Below are 19387 nucleotides of genomic sequence, written 5' to 3'. Positions count from 1 at the left end.
CTCCCACTATGATCCTCTGCTTTGTTTCTTAAATTCCACATATCAGTGAGATCGTATGCTAATTGTCTTTCTCTGATTGGTTTATTTTGCTCAGCATAATATGACCAGTGAGTCTTTTTGGAGAACTGGTCATCAGGCAGATGAGGACAGTTCACAGAAAGCCTTTCCCTCCAACTGCTGCTTTTCAAGTGCCTACAGTTCAAAGCCATCAATATACCAAAGTGGCCTATTTGGGGTGGCACGTGCTTAACTAGTCATATTTTGGAGAGGCATATTCTGCTACCCTTCAGTTCCATGACTTTCAAGTGCATGTGTGTGGGTTTGCTAAGCACATTTTCATGCATTTGTCAAGCTTTGTTACAAGATTTGCTTTCACGGTTACATACTCCCTGACAGTGATGGGGGATGCACAGTCCCATTTACCTCTTGCAGCTGGTGGTGCTGGTATTGGGCATTACAACCCCACACGTGTGAGACCAAATTGCCCTCAGGGTTTAATTGACAGAAATGGAAGAAAACCAAGTTCTGATGAATTCACTGAGTCCTGAATTCAACTGTGGACCTGACTTTTCCAGTTCAGGAAGCAGTGTATTCCCTTTTTGTGGGGGCATTTGTCTTTTTTTTTTTTTTTTTTAAACATCTGTGAGAGATTCCTAACTGATGAGCTCTTCCTTGATGCTACATACCGTAAGGCTGGAACAAGGTGGGAAAACACAGTAGTACTCAGTCATTCCGGCAGAACCAGAAACAGGATACATGGGCAAACTTGATCTGATTCATTCCACTTTATTCTGGATGTAAATTACAGGTAACACAACTCGTAAACATACTAGTGGACATTGAAAACTAAGGCCATTCTGTGAGTTATTTTTAAAACTTGTTTTGTACATAATCTTTTAAAAAATAAATTACCCAAACCAAGATTCTCTTCTGAAATAAAAGCTTAAGGTTGGTACGAGACAACTTCTGGGCCATCTCCAATCTGAAGCTCATTGCGTGACAACACCGTGTTTGTTTGCTACATCATAAATAATAGCTCTAAGGCAAAGGCTACCTCAGCATCAAGCTCTCCTCTCCAGATGTCCCCAACAAAATAGTGTTTACCACAGTGACCAGTGTTTACAAACTATTTTCCTCCCAGTGAGTAGCAAAAAGAGACTATTACCTAAGAAACACATTGTAGAATTCTCAGAACAAGAAAAAGAACGGGACCTAAAACTAAGGCACTGAAAGCACGTTATTTATATAAAGAAATGTAAACAATTTAATACCAACAGGCTCCCTCCATTAGAGTCTCTATTACAAAAGTGCACAGGGGCATCGCAGTCAGGCCGAGAGCCTGCAGGCCGGGTGCAATGGGCATGTCACCCCTTCTGCAGAATTCGCAGATTTCTGGCCACCAAAGTCCAGCTCCCAGTGTGGTGCTGAGAAGTAACTAATGTTAAAGTGACACAAGCGGAAGCTGGTATTTCTCCCTAATCTGTGTGTTAGTGTTACAAACAAGGAAGGGTTTTACCAGGAGTTTGAAATTATGGGCTGTTTTAATATTTTCTTCTGGTCTTTTACCACATTCGTCTACTGGTTTGTATAGTGACTTTGGCCTCTTATCAGAGCTTTCTGGTGGTAAAACCTGGGACCTCTTCAGCACCCTTCCTCATAGTTTACTATTTTAAGTATAATGGTTCATGTTCCATACAAAGCACATTTGCTTTGTTTAAAACGTTCAGAATGGTAAAGAGCGAACAGTTGGACAGACAGTACTGTAAACGTTTCATAGCCCACTACTAAGTTGATCTTCAAAGGACGGAAAGAGCTTTCAGTGGGAAGAGGGCGGCTAGACTGAGTCCAGAGTGATGAGGTGGGAAGGGGCGGAGGGCTCCTTCCTGAGGCCGATCACAACACTGAAGTTAAATTAATTTTTACTTGACATTTTTTAACCAATTTACAAAGCTCTAAGTTCCAAATCATTCACTATTTCTTTAAATTCTTTCTCTTAAAAAAGCCAAACATGTAGGAACAAAGAATTACAACTTTATAAGAAGCCTTACTGCGAAAACACAAGACCCCAAAAAACAAAACCAGAAAACAAAACAGAAAGAAGCAACTTCTTTCTCTTTGAAGTTCTCGTTTCTGATTCAGAGAGCAGGCACGATGTCTGTACTCCCCAGTTTGGGTGCGTATGAATTTTGGGTAGTAAAACAAAGTTTGCATTATCTTAAACAGGTCTTTTATGATCCAAAGAAAACATTTTCTTAAAGAGGAAAGGAAAGAGCTTTCCTCTTGTCCAGGTTTCACTCCATCCTCTAAAGGTTACACCACCAACAAGGAGCCGGGGAGCTGGAGGGCGCGCTGCTGGGTGGGCTACGGTACAAACATGCGTGGGGCAGAAGACAAGCTCTTCTCTTGCCCAGGACAAATGCAGGGCTAACTGTAAAACTGTGTTTCCAAATATAATCAAGAGGAGGTCTAAGAGAAAACTAAATTAGAAACCTCTTTTATTAGAGCCAAAAAAAAAAAAAAAAAAAAAAAAAAAAGGTTAAAAAAGAAAAACACCTTAAAAACCACGGGATTAAACAGCTGGGTCTGGAGCAGATGTGCACAGTAAGTAATTAGCCGCTCCAGGCAGGAAGGAAAAGGGCCTGGGGGGTGTGGTTAAATATAGGCTGGTGCGTGCATGCACTCCTCGGTCCCCCTGCAGTAAAAGTGATGTCAGCGGTGTTCTGCAAGCAACCCGGCCCTTCTTCTCGGTAAGTTCGGCTCACAAAGTGCTTGCATGTTTCCATTGTTGGGTACAAGTCTCTGCTGAGCCAACACGGGCTGTGGTTAAGGAGAAGGCATGCGTGCCAAAAGGGTACCTAAAGCAGTAGCGTTTGAGGCCCGTGGGAGGCAGGAGGAAAGCCGGCAGGTCTGCGAGCAGCTCGGTTTCTCACCGCCTCACGTTTGCTGCTGCTCTGACCAGCGTCCCTATCCTATGACAAAAACAGTCGGGCCAGCCCCAGCAGGGTGGAGACAGGGACCACGCATCCCTTCTGCCTCAGGAGACTGGTGCTGTTGGTTTGCTGGAATTCCCATGGACTCCAAGCGCCAGCAGTATTTAGGCAAACGACTGGTCAAAAGTGGATTTAAATTGTAGTACTCAAACAGGCAGCTTGGGACTAAAAAATGAGAGCGAGAGCCCTCATTATCCTTAAAAAGGGCTTCATTTTCCTGTTATCAAAAATCCATCAGGGCTGCGAGGGAGGAACTGAGGCTGAGCCCTGACCGCCCGGGCTGCAGATGCCAGATACCCGTGCACGTACAGAAAATACAGTATCCTTTCTTTCTGGGGCTGGTTTAAAGAACTATTTCAACAGACACAACTTCAAGAGTTTCTGACCCCAGTGACAGACCCTTCCATGCATTCCTTTAGAAAGGTAAGTGACTCGATGTCACGCAGAAAAAGCTACCCCTGCCGATGAGCGTCAAGGAAACCAGCTCGGAGCACGCAGGAGTAAGAAGAACGGAACAACTGAACGGTCTTCGTTCCTATCTGTACAAATCCAAACTAAGGTTTCCAAGCGGAGAGCCTGTGGTTGCTCCCTGAGAAATGTCCAGGTCTTACTATCCATGGGAAGAAAGGGCACAGGCGGTCTTCTGATGTCTAGGTAAGTGCGAGGCTAAATGTCAAGGTTTTATGAATAATGAAGGGCTTCCCAGCAAAATGGATGGTTGGTTGAAGGATGTGGGGTTTCTGTTTTCTGGCCTTAGGAAAGGATGCAGTGGTTTGACTGGCACAGAAATGAGCCGGGGGGACAGTGCTGGGGGAGGGAACCCAGAGGAAGGGCTCTCACCTCCAGTGTCAAGTGCCAGCCCTTGTTCTGAGCCCCGCATCTGCCTCTTGTCTCTGGAATTTGTTAGGAAATACGACTGGGCCTGTAGGAAAATCTTGTGTGTCCCTTGTCTCTTAACAGCCTCGTGGCTGCTCTAGGGACACTCTGGCCCAAGTTATTTTATAGCAATCGCTCCCTGCTAGGTGTATTGAAATTACATTCAGAGAGTTAAAAAAAAAAAAGTGTGTAGCAACATTTTCCCTCAAAACTAAGTGCAAAGTATCTTTAACAAATAAGGATGGTAGTAGAAATATTTGACATAGTCATGCAAAAACGCATCTCTGTGTAGAAAGGCTTGACACATTTCCAAAATATCCCCTTGGTCATTAACACTGTGAACCTTATGATCTCACTCCTGTTTCTTTACATTTAAATGTGGCTGTTTGTGGAAAAACCGGTAACATGCAAGTTCAACCATCTCCAGTCCGCCAAATAGTCTCTCTAGCAGCACAAAGAGAACCATGGTGATGATAAAATACCACCGAACAGGACTGTACAGATATATGAGGAGGCACATTGCAGGGCTGAACAGGGTCCAGTAAAGTATGGAGAGCAATTTGAGCACAAGGACCCTGAGCTCAGACTTGCAAGGTGGAATTACAGTCTGTCCCGTAAACTGAAAATTCTTCTGCCCTTGATAGAAGGCACGAAGCCTCTCTTCCTTTTCCTCCCAGCGCCGGTGGCACCAGAGCTGCAGGTCCTCCCTGGACACGGGGAGGGCATCTACCGGGTAGCGGTGCACATGGAAGTGAATCTCCTTGGGGAAGTCCCCGAGGACGAGATGCTTCTCGGTCTGAGGAATGTTGTGAGGGTACGCCACCGTGATGTCGTGGACCGCGTCGAGGTTCTTACCTAGGTTTTGGAAAAGATAAAAAATACAGACTGAGTAACGATCAATGCGGGGCAGTAAGGCGGATTCAAACGACAAGGCAGAACCAAAACCAGGGGAAAAAATCACAACACACAACAGAGTGAGCCACGGTGAACAAGCAAGGGCTATACAGACCGGTGGTCCTAGACTTTTGGGTCAGATTTACCAGTCATTTTTAGTTTTTTTATTTGCTGCTAATCACCACAAAGACCTTCAGAAAGAAATTATCTTCACTCATGGAGACAGTAACCTGTAAACAGTAAACAGGTTTGAGATAGAAATAATTTTTTTTCATTTACATTCACTTTCATCAACATGGTTTCAGAGGTAGAGTTTAGATTTGTCAGTCGCATGCAACACCCGGTGCTCTTTCCACCAAGTGCCCTCCTTAATGCCCATCACCCTCCTCCCTGCCAGCAACCCTCAGTATGTTCCCTAGAGTCAAGAGTCTCTTATGGTTCGCCTCCCTCTCTGTTTCTATTTTTTCTCTCCCATTCTTCATTCCATATATTAACAGAATCATATGATATTGGTCTTTCTCTGACTTATTTCACTTAGCATAACACCCTCTAGTTCCAGCCACGTTGTTGCAAAAGGCAAGATTTCGTTCTTTTTGATGGCAGAGTAATATTTCATTGTATGTATATACCACATCTTCTTTATCCATTCATCTGTCGATGGGCATCTGGGTTCATTCCATAGTTTGGCTGCTGTGGACACTGCTGCTATAAACACTGGAGTATATGTGCTTCTTCGAATCACTATGCATCCTTTAGATAAGTCCCTAGTAGTGCATCTGCTGGGGCGCAGGGTAGTTCTATTTTTAACTTTCTGGGGAACCTCCAAACTGTTTTCCAGAGTAACTGTAACAGTTTGCATATCCACCAAAAGCACAAGAGGGTTCCCCTTTCTCTGCATCCTCGCCAATGTCTGTTGTTTCCTTAGTTAATTTTAGCTATTCCGACTGGCGTGAGGTGGCATCTCATTGTGGTTTTGATTTGTATTTCCCTGATGCTGAGTGATGTTGAACATTTTTTTTTTTTTAATGTGTCTGGTGGTCATTTGTATGTCTTCTTTGGAGAAATGTCTGTTCATGCCTTCTGCCTATTTCTTGCTGGATATTTTTTGGTTTTGGGTGTTGAGTTTGGTAAGTTCTTTAAAGATTTTGAATGTTAACCTTTTATCTGATAAGACATTTGCAAATATCTTCTCTCATTCTGTTGGTTGTCTCTTAGTTTTGTCGACTATTTCCTTTGCTGTACAAAAGCTTTTTATCTTGATGAAGTCCCAATAGTTCATTTTTGCTTTTGTTTTCCTTGTCTTTGAAGATGTGTCTACTAAGAGGTTGCTGTGGTTGAAGTTGTCACAGAGATTGCTGCCTGTGTTTTTCCCTACGATTCTGATGGATTTCTGTCTCACATTTAGGTCTTTCACCCACTTTGGGTTTATTTTGGTGTGTGGTGTAAGGAAAGGGTCTGGTTTCATTGTTCTGCATGTGGCTGTCCAATTTTCCCAACACCATTTGTTGAAGAGACTGTCTTTTTTTCCATCGGACATTCTTTCCTGCTTTGTCGAAGATTAGTTGACCATAGAGTTAAGGGTCCATTTCTGGAGACTCTTTTCAGTCCCACTGATCTATCTGTCTGTTTTTGTACCAGTACCATGCTGTCCTGATGATTACAGCTTTGGCATAGAGCTTGAAGCCCAGAATTGTGATGCCACCAGCTTTGGTTTTCTTTTTCAACGTTCCTTTGGCTTTTCTGGTTCCATGCAAATTTTAGGACTATTTGTTCTTGCTCTATGAAAAAGGTTGATGGTATTTTGATAGTGATTACATCAAATGTGTAGATTGCTCTGAGTAGCATAGACATTTTCACAATATTTGTTTTTCCAATCCATGAGCATGAAATATTTTTCCATTTCTTTGTGTCTTCCTCAATTTCTTTCATGAGTGTTCTACCGTTTTCAGAGTACAGATCCTCTGCCTCTTTGGTTAGGTGGGTTGTGTTCCTTTTTTAATGTTCTTTAAGTCTTCTGTAAATATCCACTGTCTGTCTCCTTTACTCTGTGATTTACTTCAGTCCAAGTTTCAATTTGGTTTCATAACTATCTTACAAATATAATCAGCCCTTGGCAAGGACTGTAGTCTGAGAAATGAAAATACCTGTGTCAACAAGGCTAAGATTCAGAATTGAAGGGGCAGTCTCATTGGGAAGCTGAGCATTGTATATGAGAGTGGAAGTGGATGAAAGGTCCGTGAGGGACGGCCGTGGTGAAGGTAGATCTAAAGGTCTTGAAGAAAGGCAAGGCTAGACCTCTTTGATTCCAGCAGGGAATCCACTTTGTTTCACAGCGGAGGAAATGTCACTTCCTGTCACTTGTCATGCCTCTTTACCTCTTAGAACTGAGTGCTCGTTCCACTTACTTGTAAAACTCTCCTGCAAGCAACATTTTCGCTTCATGTTCTGCACAGACCCCTCTGAAAGGACTGTTCTCATCAGACTGGTCCACAGCCTGGGATCAAGCCCTTCCTCAGGCAGCTTTCATCACCCTCCTCCTTGGTCACCTCAGCAGCTGCTCGTGTGAGCTAGCCTTCTTCCATAGGTGCTGCTCAGTGCTCACCAACTGCTATCAAAAAGGGTAGAGCTGGGGCACCTGGGTGGCTCAGTGGGTTAAGCCGCTGCCTTCGGCTCAGGTCATGAGCTCAGGGTCCTGGAATCGAGTCCTGCATCAGGCTCTCTGCTTGGCAGGAAGCCTGCTTCCTCCTCTCTCTCTCTGCCTGACTCTCTGCCTACTTGTGATCCCACTCTGTCAAATAAATGAACAGAATCTTTAAAAAAAAAAAAAAAAGGCTAGAGCTATACTAGTAACTAACTAAACTTTCACTTTCTACTTTCTTCTGGACAACCCATAAGGAAGGGTCTATGTGCAAACACATGTCTGTTGAGGCTATAAATGGCAATGTTTGAGACCATGTCCATACCACTTACAGAAATGTTCCTAAGTGAAAAATTCCAGAAACACTGCTGTGTGGAGCATGGAGGGCTGTGGAAGCAGAATGTCCAAATTCAAATCCTAGGTCCTGGGGCACCTGGGTGGCTCAGTGGGTTAAAGTATCTGCCTTCAGCTTAGGTCATGTGTCCTGGGATCGAGGCTCTATGCTCGGCAGGGAGTCTGCTTCCTTCTCTCTCTCTGCCTACTTGTGATCTCTGTCAAAAAAATAAAATCTTAAAAGAAAAAAAAATCCTAGGTCCTGCCTCTTACTGACTGACTGGTCTCTGTCACTTGCTTGGTTCCTGTATCTATAAACTACCTCACAAAGGTGTTGGGACATTAAATGAGAAAATACACATAAAAACACGTAAAATAGGGTCTGAGATGTAGTAAGTACTCAATAAATGTTGGCTGCTAACATAGCTTACTGAATTGTACTACCAGCATTTTTGGGTTCTAACCTGTCCCTCTGACTTTAGCTCCTGTGAGCCCGCCAGTGCCAGCACAGTGTGGGGACTGTACTCACATTCCCTCTCTATGCTACCGTCCAGGGTATTATTAGCCTGAGCCCCCATGATGTCAATGAGGGACCTCATGCCTTCTACACAAGACAACCACTCAAATTGCTATTTCACAAAATTGCCAACAATATTCTCTTTGTCTCAAATATACAGCCTGTTTCCCTGAAATTTTTTCTCTCCACTCTCTTCAAAGTCTATCTCCAGAGTCAAGGAGACTGCATTCTAAGAAGAGCTTTCTTCAAGTATCCAGGCCCAGAGTGGTCTTGCCCCCTGACCTGCTCAGGACATATGTTCTGTGTGCTTGTTTGGGTTCTCCTCTGCCATCCTGTCCTCAGTTACTGGAAGCTCATGGAAACCCAGTCTATCTGGTTTAGATCTTTAGTATCTAGCACAATGCCCTGCGCTTAAAACAGGTTCCAGAAATGCTTGCTTGACCAAAATTTTTACGGTCTGATATCCTGTCACATAAAAATACAGGAGGGAATTATAATGCCTTCTACATGAGGTTGTCATAACAACGCAGTGAACTAATATACATAAAGTCCTTTGCATAGTGCTGGGCAAAAAGAAAGTTCTTAATGTTAGCATGACTACAACTTCTATATACTGTTAGTAAGACCTAACTACTACATGGGAATTTTTTTTTTATTTTTATTTTTATAAACATATATTTTTATCCCCAGGGGTACAGGTCTGTGAATCACCAGGTTTACACACTTCACAGCACTCACCAAATCACATACCCTCCCCAATGTCCATAATCCCACCCCCTTCTCCCAAACCCCCTCCCCCCAGCAACCCTCAGTTTGTTTTGTGAGATTAAGAGTCACTTATGGTTTGTCTCCCTCCCAATCCCATCTTGTTTCATTTATTCTTCTACCCACTTAAGCCTCCATGTTGCATCACCACTTCCTCATATCAGGGAGATCATATGATAGTTGTCTTTCTCTGCTTGACTTATTTCGCTAAGCATGATACGCTCTAGTTCCATCCATGTTGTTGCAAATGGCAAGATTTCATTTCTTTTGATGGCTGCATAGTATTCCATTGTGTATATATACCACATCTTCTTGATCCATTCATCTGTTGATGGACATCTAGGTTCTTTCCATAGTTTGGCTATTGTGGACATTGCTGCTATAAACATTCGGGTGCATGTGTCCCTTTGGATCACTACATTTGTATCTTTAGGGTAAATACCCAATAGTGCAATTGCTGGGTCATAGGGCAGTTCTATTTTCAACATTTTGAGGAACCTCCATGCTGTTTTCCAGAGTGGCTGCACCAGCTTGCATTTCCACCAACAGTGTAGGAGGGTTCCCCTTTCTCCGCATCCTCGCCAGCATCTGTCATTTCCTGACTTGTTGATTTTAGCCATTCTGACTGGTGTGAGGTGATATCTCATTGTGGTTTTGATTTGTATTTCCCTGATGCCGAGTGATATGGAGCACTTTTTCATGTGTCTGTTCGCCATCTGGATGTCTTCTTTGCAGAAATGTCTGTTCATGTCTTCTGCCCATTTCTTGATTGGATTATTTGTTCTTTGGGTGTTGAGTTTGCTAAGTTCTTTATAGATTCTGGACACTAGTCCTTTATCTGATATGTCGTTTGCAAATATCTTCTCCCATTCTGTCAGTTGTCTTTTGATTTTGTTAACTGTTTCCTTTGCTGTGCAAAAGCTTTTGATCTTGATGAAATCCCAGTAGTTCATTTTTTCCCTTGCTTCCCTTGCCTTTTGCGTTGTTCCTAAGAGGATGTTGCTGCGGCAGAGGTCGAAGAGGTTGCTGCCCGTGTTCTCAAGGATTTTGATGGATTCCTTTCGTACATTGAGGTCCTTCATCCATTTTGAGTCTATTTTTGTGTGTGGTGTAAGGAAATGGTCCAATTTCATTTTTCTGCATGTGGCTGTCCAATTTTCCCAGCACCATTTATTGAAAAGGCTGTCTTTTTTCCATTGGACATTCTTTCCTGCTTTGTCGAAGATTAGTTGACCATAGATTTGAGGGTCTATTTCTGGGCTCTCTATTCTGTTCCATTGATCTATGTGTCTGTTTTTGTGCCAGTACCATGCTGTCTTGATGATGACAGCTTTGTAATAGAGCTTGAAGTCCGGAATTGTGATGCCACCAACGTTGGCTTTCTTTTTCAATATCCCTTTAGCTATTCGAGGTCTTTTCTGGTTCCATATAAATTTTAGCATTATTTGTTCCATTTCTTTGAAAAAGATGGATGGTACTTTGATAGGAATTGCATTAAATGTGTAGATTGCTTTAGGTAGCATAGACATTTTCACAATATTTATTCTTCCAATCCAGGAGCATGGAACATTTTTCCATTTCTTTGTGTCTTCCTCAATTTCTTTCATGAGTACTTTATAGTTTTCTGAGTATAGATTCTGTGTCTCTTTGGTTAGGTTTATTCCTAGGTATCTTATGGTTTTGGATGCAATTGTAAATGGGATTGACTCCTTAATATCTCTTTCTTCTGTCTTGCTGTTGGTGTAGAGAAATGCAACTGATTTCTGTGCATTGATTTTATATCCTGACACTTTACTGAATTCCTGTATAAGTTCTAGCAGTTTTGGAGTGCATTCTTTTGGGTTTTCCACATATAGTATCGTATCATCTGCGAAGAGTGATAATTTGACTTCTTCTTTGCCGATTTGGATGCCTTTAATTTCCTTTTGTTGTCTGATTGCTGAGGCTAGGACCTCTAGTACAATGTTGAATAGCAGTGATGATAATGGACATCCCTGCCGTGTTCCTGACCTTAGCGGAAAAGCTTTCAGTTTTTCTCCTTTGAGAATGATATTTGCGGTGGGTTTTTCATAGATGGCTTTGATGATATTGAGGTATGTGCCCTCTATCCCTACACTTTGAAGAGTTTTGATCAGGAAGGGATGTTGTACTTTGTCAAATGCTTTTTCAGCATCTATTGAGAGTATCATATGGTTCTTGTTCTTTCTTTTATTGATGTGTTGTATCACATTGACTGATTTGCGGATGTTGAACCAACCTTGCAGCCCTGGAATAAATCCCACTTGGTCGTGGTGAATAATCTTTTTAATGTACTGTTGAATCCTATTGGCTAGTATTTTGTTGAGTATTTTCGCATCTGTGTTCATCAAGGATATCGGTCTATAGCTCTCTTTTTTGGTGGGATCCTTGTCTGGTTTTGGGATCAAGGTGATGCTGGCCTCATAAAATGAGTTTGGAAGTTTTCCTTCCATTTCTATTTTTTGGAACAGTTTCAGGAGAATAGGAAGTAGTTCTTCTTTAAATGTTTGGTAGAATTCCCCCGGGAAGCCGTCTGGCCCTGGGCTTTTGTTTGTTTGGAGATTTTTAATGACTGTTTCAATCTCCTTACTGGTTATGGGTCTGTTCAGTCTTTCTATTTCTTCCTGGCTCAGTTGTGGTAGTTTATATGTTTCTAGGAATGCATCCATTTCTTCCAGATTGTCAAATTTATTGCCGTAGAGTTGCTCATAGTATGTTCTTATAATAGTTTGTATTTCTTTGGTGTTAGTTGTGATCTCTCCTCTTTCATTCATGATTTTATTTATTTGGGTCCTTTCTCTTTTCTTTTTGATAAGTCGGGCCAGGGGTTTATCAATTTTATTAATTCTTTCAAAGAACCAGCTCCTAGTTTCGTTGATTTGTTCTATTGTTTTTTTGTTTTCTATTTCATTGATTTCTGCTCTGATCTTTATGATTTCTCTTCTCCTGCTGGGCTTAGGGTTTCTTTCTTGTTCTTTCTCCAGCTCCTTTAGGTGTAGGGTTAGGTTGTGTACCTGAGACCTTTCTTGTTTCTTGAGAAAGGCTTGTACCGCTATTTATTTTCCTCTCAGGACTGCCTTTGTTGTGTCCCACAGATTTTGAACCGTTGTGTTTTCATTATCATTTGTTTCCATGATTTTTTTCAATTCTTCTTTAATTTCCCGGTTGACCCATTCATTCTTTAGAAGGATACTGTTTAGTCTCCATGTATTTGGGTTCTTTCCAAACTTCCTTTTGTGGTTGAGTTCTAGCTTTAGAGCATTGTGGTCTGAAAATATGCAGGGAATGATCCCAATCTTTTGATACCGGTTGAGTCCTGATTTAGGACCGAGGATGTGATCTATTCTGGAGAATGTTCCATGTGCACTAGAGAAGAATGTGTATTCTGTTGCTTTGGGATGAAATATTCTGAATATATCTGTGATGTCCATCTGGTCCAGTGTGTCATTTAAGGCCTTTATATCCTTGCTGATCTTTTGCTTGGATGACCTGTCCATTTCAGTGAGGGGAGTGTTAAAGTCCCCTACTATCATTGTATTATTGTTGATGTGTTTTTCTTTGATTTTGTTATTAATTGGTTTATATAGTTGGCTGCTCCCACATTGGGGGCATAGATATTTAAAATTGTTAAATCTTCTTGTTGGACAGACCCTTTGAGTATGATATAGTGTCCTTCCTCATCTCTTATTATAGTCTTTGGCTTAAAATCTAATTGATCTGATATAAGGATTGCCACTCCTGCTTTCTTCTGATGTCCATTAGCATGGTAAATTCTTTTCCACCCCCTCACTTTAAATCTGGAGGTGTCTTCGGGCTTAAAATGTGTTTCTTGGAGGCAACATATAGATGGGTTTTGTTTTTTTATCCATTCTGATACCCTGTGTCTTTTGACAGGGGCATTTAGCCCATTCACATTCAGGGTAACTATTGAGAGATATGAATTTAGTGCCATTGTATTGCCTGTAAGGTGACTGTTACTGTATATGGTCTCTGTTCCTTTCTGATCTACCACTTGTAGGCTCTCTCTTTGCTTAGAGGACCCCTTTCAAGATTTCCTGTAGAGCTGGTTTGGTATTTGCAAATTCTTTCAGTTGTTGTTTGTCCTGGAAGCTTTTAATCTCTCCTTCTATTTTCAATGATAGCCTAGCTGGATATAGTATTCTTGGCTGCATGTTTTTCTCGTTTAGTGCTCTGAAAATATCATGCCAGCTCTTTCTGGCCTGCCAGGTCTCTGTGGATAAGTCAGCTGCCAATCTAATATTTTTACCATTGTATGTTACAGACTTCTTTTCCCGGGCTGCTTTCAGGATTTTCTCTTTGTCATTGAGACTTGTAAATTTTACTATTAGGTGACGAGGTGTGGGCCTATTCTTATTGATTTTGAGGGGCATTCTCTGAACCTCCTGAATTTTGATGCTCGTTCCCTTTGCCATATTGGGGAAATTCTCCCCAATAATTCTCTCCAGTATACCTTCTGCTCCCCTCTCACTTTCTTCTTCTTCTGGAATCCCAATTATTCTAATGTTGTTTCATCTTATGGTGTCACTTATCTCTCGAATTCTCCCCTCGTGGTCCAGTAGCTGTTTGTCCCTCTTTTGATCAGCTTCTTTATTCTCTGTCATTTGGTCTTCTATATCACTAATTCTTTCTTCTGCCTCATTTATCCTAGCAGTGAGAGCCTCCATTTTTGATTGCACCTCATTAATAGCTTTTTTGATTTCAACTTGGTTAGATTTTAGTTCTTTTATTTCTCCAGAAAGGGCTTTTATATCTCTCGAGAGGGTTTCTCTAATATCTTCCATGCCTTTTTCGAGCCCGGCTAGAACCTTGAGAATTGTCATTCTGAACTCTAGATCTGACATATTACCGATGTCTGTATTGATTAGGTCCCTAGCCTTCGGTACTGCCTCTTGTTCTTTTTTTTGTGTTGAATTTTTCCGTCTTGTCATTTTGTCCAGATAAGAGTAAATGAAGGGGCAAGTAAAATACTAAAAGGGTGGCAACAACCCCAGGAAAATATGCTTTAACCAAATTAGAAGAGATCCAAAATCGTGAGTGGGGAGAAAGGGGATAAAAAGAGGTTCAAAAAGGAAGAGAGAAAAAAGAAAAAAAAAAAAAAAAAGAAAAGAAAAGAAAAGAAAAGAATTTTAAAAAAGAAAACACCTAAGAAAAATGTAAAAAATATATATATATATATATTAGATAAACTAGTAAAAAATCGTTAAAAAAGAAAAAGGTAACAGTTAAAAAAAAAAAAATTTTACCCGAAGGCGGAAAAAAAAAAAGAAATGAAAAAGAAAAAATTAAATTAACTGCAAGACTAAAAAAAATCACAGGAAAAAAGCCATGAGTTCCGTGCTTGGCTTTCTCCTCCTCTGGAATTCTGCTGCTCTCCTTGGTATTGAAACCGCACTCCTTGGTAGGTGAACTTGGTCTCGGCTGGATTTCTTGTTGTTCTTCTGGGGGAGGGGCCTGTTGTAGTGATTCTCAAGTGTCTTTGCCCCAGGCGGAATTACACCGCCCTTACCCGGGGCCGGGGTGAGTAATCCGCTCGGGTTTGCTTTCAGGAGCTTTTGTTCCCTGAGCGCTTTCCGTAGAGTTCCGGAGGACGGGAATACAAATGGCGGCCTCCTGGTCTCCGGCCCGGAGGAGCCGAGAGCCCAGGGCCCCACTCCTCAGTGCGCCCTCAGAGAACAGCGCCCAGTTACTCCCGTCTGCCTGACCTCCGGCCGCGCTCCGAGCTCACCGAGCCTGCGACCGGTTCAAGGTAACACGGAGCTGCGAGATTACTGTCGGCTCTGTCTCTGTAGCCGGCTTTCCCGTTCCAATACCCGCAAGCTCTGCGACACTCAGACACCCCCGATCCTTCGTGACCCTGCGGGACCTGAGGCCACGCTGACCCCGCGTGGGCTTCGCCCCGGTTTAGCCTCTGGAGCGATGTCCCTCAGCGGAACAGACTTTTAAAAGTCCTGATTTTGTGCGCGGTTGCTCCGCCGCTTGCCGGGAGCCGGCCCCTCCCCCCGGGGTCTATCTTCCCGTCGCTTTGGATTCACTTCTCCGCCGGTCCTACCTTTCAGAAAGTGGCTGATTTTCTGTTTCCAGAATTGCTGTTCTTCTTCTCTTCGATCTGCCGATGGATTTTCAGGTGTTTGCAATCTTTAGATAAGCTATCTAGCTGATCTCCGGCTAGCTGAAGCAGTCTCAGCTTGCTACTTCTCCGCCATCTTGACTCCTCCCCGAATTTTTTTTTTTTTTTTTTTAAACTTGTGTGCTACAGATTCTTGGTTCTGAAAGAATTACAACAGTCTTGGGTAATGGGGTGTCACCTTAAAAAAGGCAATATTCCAAAAGATTTCCAACAAATTGCTTTTCTGGAATTTAGAACTTTGGAATGACAGAACTCAGCAGAACTAAAATACTACTTCTATTACAAATAAGAGCAACAGTATAATGTGAGAAACTAAAGGAATGGAGTGAGAAAGGAAGAACTGGGGAGAGGGAAGGAGAGACCGCTTGTTGCTCACTGCCCTGCGCTGGGCTGGATCCTTAAGAATCAGAGGGACTAAGAAATGCATTCAGGCCAGAGCAAGAGAGGAGGAAAGGGACAAAGGCTTCTATGCCCTGACGTATCATGATACTTGTAAATTTTATATTAAGTTTCTTGTCTCCAGACAACCCAAAGCCACACAGGACTCTTTATTGCTAATAAAGGAGCTCATTTTTCACATCATCCTCTGAAGACCTCTTGGCCCCATGGCCTCTAGCCTAGAGGAGCCGTTCCTACCAGAATGTCAGTTTGGTCTCAGAAGGTAAGAGGTAAAGGTGGGCAGGGCTTGCTTCGTTCCCAAGTGACAGAACTGAAATGGATACTCAGAAGTTGAAATGTGCCTTTACTTCATTAACCAGCTTGTAAGAGGGCTAAAATAATGTAATAACAGAATAAGAAAAGAGAAGTTCCTTCAAGGACACAGGAGTTATAGCCTTGACATCTTTCGGTATGAAAACATCCTTTTAAATATGCAAATTAAGATGGCTGCCATCATGAAAAGCCTTTTTTTAAAAAAAAAAAAAAAAAAAAAGATCTCCTTTTTACACAGTTGAGATTACAAATCTTGATGTTCTCTAGCCACCTGTCATCTGCCTCTATGGTGCTTAGAAAATGATCTGCTCCTGATTCTCTGTCTTCTGGAAAGTTTCAAACTTTATTATTATGTTAAACTACCACTATGTTAGAACCACCACACTCATGTGGGCCCACAAAGATTTCTCTTCTCCCCCTGGAAGAACAGGACAAACACTCACTTCACATCTTAATTTTTAATTTAAGACTGAGAGTAGGGGAATTTTTAATGTCAGGTTTAAGTAACGAATAGAGGCTTTAAAAGATATGACTGGAATTTACAAATCTAATATGCAGAAGGGAGGGTCTCCAAGCACATCAGGTTGAGCCCATGACTATTACAAGAGTCTGATTTCAATATGAAAAGCGCACTGGGAGTGGGAGAGAACCAATTCTTGACACATCTGTATGTTTCAAAGGAAAGAACTGGGTGAAGAAATCCTGGTTTGCCCACAGCTGCTAAAGAGCACACATCCAATTATATAGTTCAGTGTCAAAATAACCAAAAACTTTTTCTTTTTCATCCACAGTAGTCTTAAATTTCCATTTTCAACTCTATTTTCTTTCTCCATTCTACAATAAAATATACATGAAATGCACAAAAATATAACTTATTTTGGGATTTCAATTTTAATACCTTAAAAAATTAAAAATACACATAGGCCTATTTTCTATTAGTCAGATCTAAATCCATCAGTCTAACTACATATACTGGAGGGTTTTAAATAAAGTAGTTTGTCATCTAAGATGCATTTTTGTTAAAATGCTGAGGCTGCTGGATTTGTGTACTGTTTTTCAGATTAAAAAAAAAAAATTACACCAACATGCTAAAAGTTGGATTTAGTAACTCAACAGTCACTCACTGTGTCATTTGAACACTGACCTATACTAGAATCTGGCTAATACTAAGCACGACAAATTGGCACTGGTCAGTATACTTTGAAGAATGGTTCAGAAAGGACAGATAGAGGTATTTTTTTCCCTAAATATATCTAAAAGAAAGACATCTTTCTGCTTCAAAATAAAAGGGCATGCATGAATCACTTAAAATCGGCTGGTATTAGGACTCAGAACCATTTTCATAGGGAAAGAAACTGCTTCCTACTGAGAATATTATTCATCTGTCTTTGCCTGTAAGTTGAATATGTACTTAAGAAATGGAAAGTAGAGACAGACCGCTGCTGGTTCTGCCCCGCATCAGCTCTCTGACCTTAACGTTTTCACCACAAGCCTCATCTATATATGCAGACAGTAACACTACCTTCCCTCCCAGGGTTTTGTGGGGATCAACTAGGGGAAGGGCAGTAAAATGCTCAGAGAAGTGCCTGGTGTATGGTGTGTGCTTTGATTCTCGCTCTTACTTCTCCAGGCGGGGGATCCCCTACAGTGCCTGTAGGGAGTTGAGGTTTACGCTGCTACTCTTGACCTTCCTTCTGTCTCTGGACTTCCTCTTTCTCTAGGGGACACTGTCTGCTGTGGCACACCTTGTGGTGTATTCTCTGACTGCACTCACGCCTCTCCCATAGCATGGAAGCAAAGGGTTGAGGAGACGGGCCTTGCCTCTAGGGGTAGGCCCTAATTCATGACTCGATACGCATTTTTCTCTCCACCCCTACCAACTTATCCTTAGACATTTTCAGCTAAGTGTAGCTATTAATCCTTGGATGGCATTCAGAATTGGAAGGTGATGTCTGTGCTCTAGGGCTGCTGGTCTCCTGCCCCATCTTGCTTTTATTTTTTTAAAAAGTTAGAATTAGTACTTCCACTTTTTCTAAGAAGGAACCATCCTGCGCTTAAAACTCAACTTTTGGTTTGTGAAGTCTAGCTTATCCACCCTGAATCTGGTTCTTACAGGTAATTTCAGGGACCTATATTTTCACATTCCTATCGTAAATCTGTTGAACTTTTGGTGTTTTGTATGAATGCAGATATCTTTTCAGTTCTGAAAATCTCTCTTCTGAGGGGCACTGATTCTCTGAGTCTTCAAAATAAGCTTCTAGATAAAAAAGAAAACATGTTCACATTTTCTGCAATTTGTAGTATGGGTGTATTAATAGATCAAAGGCAAGATCAGAATAGTATATACTTGTTGAGGCCACATATACGTGTATGTATACACACACACATATATAAAACATGTCTTGAAAAAGAGATCCATAAACTTTTAACAAATTGGACCATGTTATACGTACTCTTTTATAACTTGTGTTTTCAGGCGTCTTTCCATAAATGCCATTAAAGATTTTCTAAAATGTCACTTTATGGATGCATGTTTGCTTATATAGAACTCTTAAAAATTCCTTTGTTATTTATGTTGTTTCCACACAAACAACATTTAAATTGATCTATTTGTAACTAATGATAGTGACTTTTCTAGGATAAATTCCAATAAACTGAATTGCTGGATCTGAAGATATGAACACTGTAACAGACTTTTGGCTACACAAAGGAAACTGCCCCCTGGGATGAAATTTAAGCACAAAAAATGTATGACACGGCTTTCTTTTCAGACTTACTAATGCTTGGTCTTGTAATTTTTTATATCGTTGCCAAAGCATACCATTTTGGTTTTAATCTGTAGGACTTTGATTAGCTAAGTAAGCCTACTGGAAGTATATATTGGTTAGATTGTCTATTCTCTTTTTGAAAATTCAGTTTTTTCATCTTACGGCTGGTAAGAACTCTACCCTCTGCCATATGTTCTGTATCTTCCGCGGTGCTTTTATCTGCTGGTCACTAGTGTTTCCCTGGCCACAGGGAACAGATTTTGTTGGATCCGCTGCTCTGTGAAAGCAGCTTCCTTTCTTCTATCCAGTCCCCATCTGCAGTTCTTCTCTTTTTAGTCAGTTTGCGAAGCTCCTTTATCATGAATTCTTAATCCTTTATATTTTTTGTCGTAAACATTCACAAATCCATGACCTATTGCCTTTATTTATGGCATCTTGTCCAACACTTGCGTGCGTGTCTATACAAGTTCATTTCTTTTGCTATTATAGCCTTTGGATGCCTATTTTAATCTCCCCCTACCTCTAGATTATATTTTTTATTTTTCTGCAAGATGGAGAACATCTTCCCATTTAATTTTATAAGTTAATTTTCTTTTGGTAAATGTCAGTTTTTCTAGCATCTTTTATTACACGACTCCCTTTTTCTCCACAGTTCTGAAATACCAGCTCGGTCATACATTAAGTTCTCAAATACAGAAACATCCAGTTTCCCTTCTCCCTTCTGCTCCA

At 41.4% G+C, this 19387-nt stretch overlaps 1 protein-coding gene across 2 annotated transcripts in view; it reads right to left on the bottom strand.

The window, feature by feature from the left end:
• Positions 1-770: 770 nt before the first annotated feature.
• LCLAT1 (lysocardiolipin acyltransferase 1) overlaps positions 771-19387 on the bottom strand; it is a 187014-nt gene continuing 168397 nt past the window's right edge. For both annotated transcript variants that reach the window (XM_004777892.3, XM_004777893.3), the window contains exon 6: positions 771-4721. In XM_004777892.3, the coding sequence (XP_004777949.1) occupies positions 4219-4721 (503 nt within the window). In that variant the 3' untranslated portion in view covers positions 771-4218. The remainder of the gene's footprint in view (positions 4722-19387) is intronic.

This window comes from Mustela putorius, unplaced genomic scaffold (genome assembly GCF_011764305.1).
Source record: "Mustela putorius furo isolate JIRA1106 unplaced genomic scaffold, ASM1176430v1.1 tig00000281_pilon_pilon_pilon, whole genome shotgun sequence".
In the NCBI taxonomy this organism is placed as follows: Eukaryota; Metazoa; Chordata; class Mammalia; order Carnivora; family Mustelidae; genus Mustela; species Mustela putorius.
Note: the sequence above shows the minus strand (reverse complement) of the source record. Positions and strands in the feature narration are given on the sequence as shown.